Raw genomic sequence first — 6,000 nt, forward strand, 5'->3', positions numbered from 1 at the left:
AAGGAATCCTCCCACTTCAGCTTCCCAAGTAGCTGGTACTACAGGCAAATACCACCAACTTGGCTAGTATAGAAAAAAAAATATTATTTAGAGGTGGGAGTCTCACTATGTTGCCCAGGCTGGTCTCAAATTTCTGGCTTCAAGCAATCCCCCCACCTCAGCCTTCTGAGTCACTGAGATTACAAGCATGAGTCACCATGCCTGGCTATGTCCTTGACTTTTCATTCTGTCACCAACATCCTATCCTTGGAGACAGAGCTCACACCTGCTATGCCTTTACATAGTCTTACCACAGGATTTAGGGAAGCCTGGAACCAGCAAGGACACACTGCTCCTTTTTCTTTGTTTTAGTTTATTTTTTTGAGATGGAGTCTCACTCTGCTGCCCAGGCTGGAGTGCAATGGTGCAATCTTGGCTCACTGCAACCTCTGCCTCCAGGGTTCAAGTGATTCTCCTGCCTCAGCCTCCCAAGTAGCTGGGATTACAGGTGCCATCACCATACCCCGCTAATTTTATATTTTTAGTAGAGATGCGGTTTCACCACGTTGGCCAGGTTGGTCTGGAATGCCTGACTTCAGGTGATCTGCATCTCTGCCTCCCAAAGTGCTGGGATTACAAGTGTGAGCCACTGCACCTGGACTCTTTCTTAAAGCCTGACTCCTTAAATGCCTGGGTGAAATTTACAGTGGAGGCAAGTGTATGTCAGCTGAGGTAGATGCTCACAGGTCACCAGTATTCCCAGTGGAGAAGTTACAACAGCCATATTTGCCAAAACTTAAAGTTATTGCAGAGACAATTAGTGTTCTAGCATTTACTCATCACTCTTGGTTTCTTTTTATTTATTTATTTAGACATAGTTTTGCTCTGTTGCCTAGGCTGGAGTGCAGTGGCATGATCATGACTCACTGCAGAATCGACCTCCCGGAGTCAAGCGACCCTCCCACCTTGGCTCCCAAGTAGCTGGGACTATAGACATGTGCCACTATGCCTGGCTAATTTTTATATATTTTTTGTTTTTTATAGAGATGGGGGACTTACTATGTTGCCCAGGCTGGCCATGAGCTCCTGGGCTCAAGCAATCTTCCCTTCTTGGCCTCCCCAAGTGCTGGGATTACAGGCATAAGCCACCGTGCCCAGCCAACAATTTGTTTTTTTAAAACTGGCCAAAATGGCCTTGATCAACTTTGGAAGACGATCATTTCAAGTAATTTGTAGTGAGGATACGAAATCCTACCTGGCCGGGTTGTCCTAAGGCTCCAATGAAATAAAGTGGGAAAGTGTCTGTGCCGAGGTGGCATGCAGAAGTGAGCCACTTACCTGGAGAGCAGGCCTAGCTGACACCCACAGCTCAATGAGCCCAGCTGTGGAATCCAGGGGCTGGCAGAAGGGGCCAGGTTGGACTTCCAGCCACACCCACTGGCCAGACACAGGGAAGTGACAGCCATCTTTTAAAATCAGGAACCACCGATTTATGAACAGGGGGGATATCATTTCCTAGGCGACTTTTGGAATGTGTGTGGGTGCGTTGGTTGTCATAATGATTGTGGCGTCTTACTGGGGAAATAGTAGGCAGGGTACTAAGAATGCTAAATGTTGTGAAATGTTCAGGCAACAAAATGCAGACTTTCCTACATCCCCCAGACCTCAGAGCATCCTATCAGACAGTCAGATGGGGAAAAAGCTGTTTAAAATGCACTGAGCTAGGATTAACTCCATTTACCCTTAAATATTTTTTTCTGCATAGTTTAGTATTTGCTGGATTTTCCAAGAATATCAAGTGGAAGTAAACTGAAGGAAGACTTTATTTTGTTCTGAACTTCAACAAGCATTATTTGCCATTTTAGAATAATATCCAGGTCACTGGTACAAGGTCTGTACTTGTAGCTGTTGGATTTGGGGTGATTCTGTATACATATGCAAAAATATTTATTTAGCATGTATTTCAAAATGTGCAGAGAAATAGCAAAAAATATACCAACAATATTTAGTTGACTTCTATCTCACGGCTTTTAAATCTCAATTTATTTATTCTAAGTAAATATAAGTATCTGAAAACTTCATTATGTCTTCAAATATAGTTGTCTATGTACATGGCAAAATATGGATTCTTTTATTAGAAATTATTTTTATTTTACCTTTATATTTTGACTTTTTAAAAAACATAGTAGGTGTTGGGGTAGGTTAAACACTTACTAATTACATTTCTGGATAGTAGAAAAGGTTTTATAAAATGTTTTCTGAGGCCAGGCACAGGTTCACACTTGCAATCCCAGCACTTTGGGTGGCAAATGTGGGAGGATTATGTGAAGCCAGGAGTTCAAGACCAGCCTTGGCACACACGTTGAAACTCTGTCTCTACAAAACATTAAAAAAAAAAAAATAGCTGAGCCTGGTGGCACACACCTATAGTCCCAGCTACTTGGAAGGCTGAGGCAGGAGAATCACTTGAGGGCAAGAGTTCAAGGCTGCAGTGAGCCATGATCACATCACTGCACTCCAGCCTGGGCAATAGAACTAGACCCTGTTTCAAACAATGCATAAACCAATAAATAAAACATTTTACAGATCCAAAGGAGCAAACCTAAACTGTTCACTCCAAATAGTCCATTTACACCCCAAAGTTTTCAGCTCAGTTGAGAAAAAGACATGTCCTGTATGCTCCTTCAATTGTTATCAGTTTAAAGCTGGCTTCATAAAATGAGTTAAAAAGTTTTCATTCCTCCTCTATTTTCTAAAATAATTTATAAAAGATTAGTGGTAGTTTTTCTTACATTTTTAAATAAATTCACAAAATAAGAAAAAGAAATCAGATTTGCTTTAGACATATTTTTACAAGTGACCTTATAAAGAGTTTTACCTTTTCATGGGTTACATTTCCAGAGCTGCTGCTGTAGGTCACGACTCTATAATCGGTTGCATACTGTGATGAAGAGGAAGAAAAACCCACTGTTAGTGCACAGGTGAAGACCGATCTAGAGACGCCAAGGGCACTCCCGCGCTCTCGCTACTTCTGTCACCGTTCACACCGAGTGTGCTGGGCATTCCCCACCAGGTGGGCCTGACAAGAGCCTCTGAGAATTATACAGAAGCTCCATTAGGACCAAGCCAGCAGGTACTTCAAGAGACCTCCTGCCAAGGGAGCAGGGAGAATTTCCTTATGTTCTTTGGGCAATGGTTTGGAGAAGAAGGGCTGCACAATTTATTGCTGAAAGTTTGATATTTCCTCGGCCTTATGAAATATGTAAATTGAAATAACTTAGTACTAATGCCAATATTCATATTTCATTGTGTCATTTTATTTTCATTCATTTATTTATACCCCACTTTGTTCTAGAACTTGTTTGAGCATGACTGCTTCTACTCTCTGTTTCTAATCTGGCTTGAGCCTCCATTCTTGAAAGCCAGGGATGTGAAGCAAGACAGCGTCTTCGAGCTGAGCATCTTCGGGGGACTCACTTATCAGAATGAGACATCTCTCCAGCTTTGGTCCCCTGGTTGATTTCACATGCTTCTGCATGGTGCACACAGGTGTCTCTCTGCGGCAGTATGTACTAACAAGTGGAATCTGTTGGAATTCAGTCCTTCCTGACCCCTTCTAAGGGCATCTGGCCCCTGAACTGTCGGCAGGAGCCCATTAGGAAGTATAGACTCACAGGCCTGCTCTCTGCCTACCCTTGCTGGTCTCTGGCTTCTCTCAGCTTTGATTTATCAGTGTTGCAGAAAGGCAGAGGTGTTCAAACAAACCCACACACCCGCTCTGTGACAGACACTAAAAAAAGCCCCATACACCTCTATTTCTTTCCTACCTCACAATATATATACAAGTCACTCTTGTGCTTATAAGCAGATCAAAAAACAAAACAAAACAAAAACGAGAGGTTGTAAGTAGAAAGAGAAAAGTCTTTGCTTATAAAAAGGAATCAGATTAGACCATATAATCTAGACCTTTATATTCCTTCTCTGTGTAAAGAATGGCCACAGGAATGTTACTTACAGCATTGCCAAAACATAGGGGAAAACCAGAAACAACCGGAACATCCATCAGTGGGGGACTGATAGAGGAGAATTATGTTATGCTCTTACAATGGATGGAATGCTCTACAGCCATGGCGTTATGCAGAAGGGTATCTACCGACAGGAGAAAATATTCATAATATGCTGCCTTAAAAAAACAGCAGACTATGAAGCAACATGTGTAGTGTGTGTACATACTATGTATGCTTATCTTTTATTATTTATTTTTTTGAGACAGAGTTTCACTCTTGTTGCCCAGGCTGGAGTACAATGGTGGGATCTCAGCTCACTGCAACCTCTGCCTCCCTGGCTCAAGCAATTCTCCTACCTCAGCCTCCCAAGTAGTTGAGATTACAGGCATGTGCCACCCGCCCGGCTAATTTTTTGTATTTTTAGTAGAGATGGGGTTTCTCCATGTTGGTTAGGCTGGTCTTGAACTCCTGACCTCAGGTGATCCGCCCACCTCGGCCTCCCAAAGTACTGGGATTACAGGTATGAGTCACTGTGCCCACCCTATTTATTTGAGATGGAGTCTCACTCTGTCTCCCAGGTTGGAGTACAGTGGTATGATCTCAGCTCACTGCAGAGAACCCAGGTGGAGACCTCCTGGGTTTAAGCAATTCTTCTGCTTCAGCCTCCTGAGTGGCTGGGATTATAGGCACACCACCATGCCCGGCTAATTTTTTTAATGGAGACAGGGTTTCACCATGTTGGCCAGGCTGGTCTTGAACTTCTAACTTCAAGTGATCCACCGGTCTTGGCCTCCCAAAGTGCCGTGATTATAGGCATAAGCCACTGCATCCGGCCTGTATGCTTATTTTTAAAATGTATGTGTATACACGCATAGAAAAAACATATCTGGAGAAGGTATACCAAAAGAATGGGTAGCTCTAGGCAGTGACTATGGATGATTTTTTTTTTCCTTACACTTCTTTGTATTTTAGTTTTTTTTGCAATGAGCACATATTATCTTTATAGTCAGAAGAAAAGATAAAAGCGTATTTTTTTAAAAGTCTACAATATTTAAGACCACCCCAAAATGTGATTTAAGGGTATTTCTTAAATAACGTAAAAAAATTTTGGAACCAGTGGGACATTTTGGAAAGTTCTGTTTGTTCAGTGTTTATTTATTTTGTTGTTGTTGTTGCTTTTTAACTCTAGGCACCCATTTATAAAAGTTTCGGCCAGGCCAGGAGCAGTAGCTCACGCCTGTCATCTCAGCACTTTGGGAGGCTGAGGCGGGTGGATCACGAGGTCAAGAGATCAAGACCATCCTGGCCAACATGGTGAAACCTAGTCTTTACTAAAAATACAAAAAATTAGCTGGGCATGGTGGCATGCGCCTGTAATCCCAGCTATTCAGGAGGCTGAGGTAGGAGGATCACTTGAACCCGGGAGGTGGAGGTTGCAGTGAGCCAAGATCACGCCGCTGCACTCCAGCTTGGCAATAGAGAGAGACACCCTCTGAAAAAAAAAAAAAAAAAAAAAAGGTTTAGGCCAATGTCACCAAGTTTTATTAACACCACCATCTCTCCCTGTTCTACCTTACCCAACTCTACAGCAATAATTTATACATTTCTTCCATCAAAGTTTCATATTTTTAGGAAAGTATCAAGCCTTACCGTACGGAAAGCTGCAACCACAAGATTTGAGGGAAACAGGTTTCTGTTGGAAAAGAAAGCATACTGTCAGTATTCTTTTAAAACAATTTTTTAGAGGTGGGGTCCCTGTTGCCCAGGCTGGAGTGCAGTGGTGTGCTCTTAGCTCACTGCAGCCTTGAACTTTTGGGCTCAAGTGATCTTCCTGCCTCAGCCTCCCAAACTGTTGAGGCTACAAGCGTGAGCCATGGCACCTGGCTAGATCGGTATTCTTAAAATTCGGTGTGCAAAGTATCTGCTTTGAGATGTCCACTTCTAAAAGCCTAGCACAGTGTCCTCTCTCCACCCACAGCTTATGCTGCATCTTTTTTTTTTTTTTTTTTTTTTT

The 6,000-nt window shown here is 42.6% G+C and overlaps 1 protein-coding gene across 3 annotated transcripts in view; it reads right to left on the reverse strand.

The window, feature by feature from the left end:
* The window catches only part of SLC1A4 (solute carrier family 1 member 4), a 31,355-nt gene that overhangs the window by 13,471 nt on the left and 11,884 nt on the right, over nucleotides 1–6,000 (reverse strand). For all 3 annotated transcript variants that reach the window (XM_032291951.1, XM_032291948.1, XM_032291950.1), the window contains 2 exons: nucleotides 5,637–5,679; nucleotides 2,858–2,920 (listed from right to left, as the gene is read on the reverse strand). In XM_032291951.1, coding sequence (XP_032147842.1) covers nucleotides 2,858–2,920; nucleotides 5,637–5,679 — 106 coding nt within the window. The remainder of the gene's footprint in view (nucleotides 1–2,857; nucleotides 2,921–5,636; nucleotides 5,680–6,000) is intronic.

This window comes from Sapajus apella, unplaced genomic scaffold, assembly GCF_009761245.1.
Source record: "Sapajus apella isolate SASKATOON/1434 unplaced genomic scaffold, GSC_monkey_1.0 scaffold26, whole genome shotgun sequence".
NCBI classification, from domain to species: domain Eukaryota; kingdom Metazoa; phylum Chordata; class Mammalia; order Primates; family Cebidae; genus Sapajus; species Sapajus apella.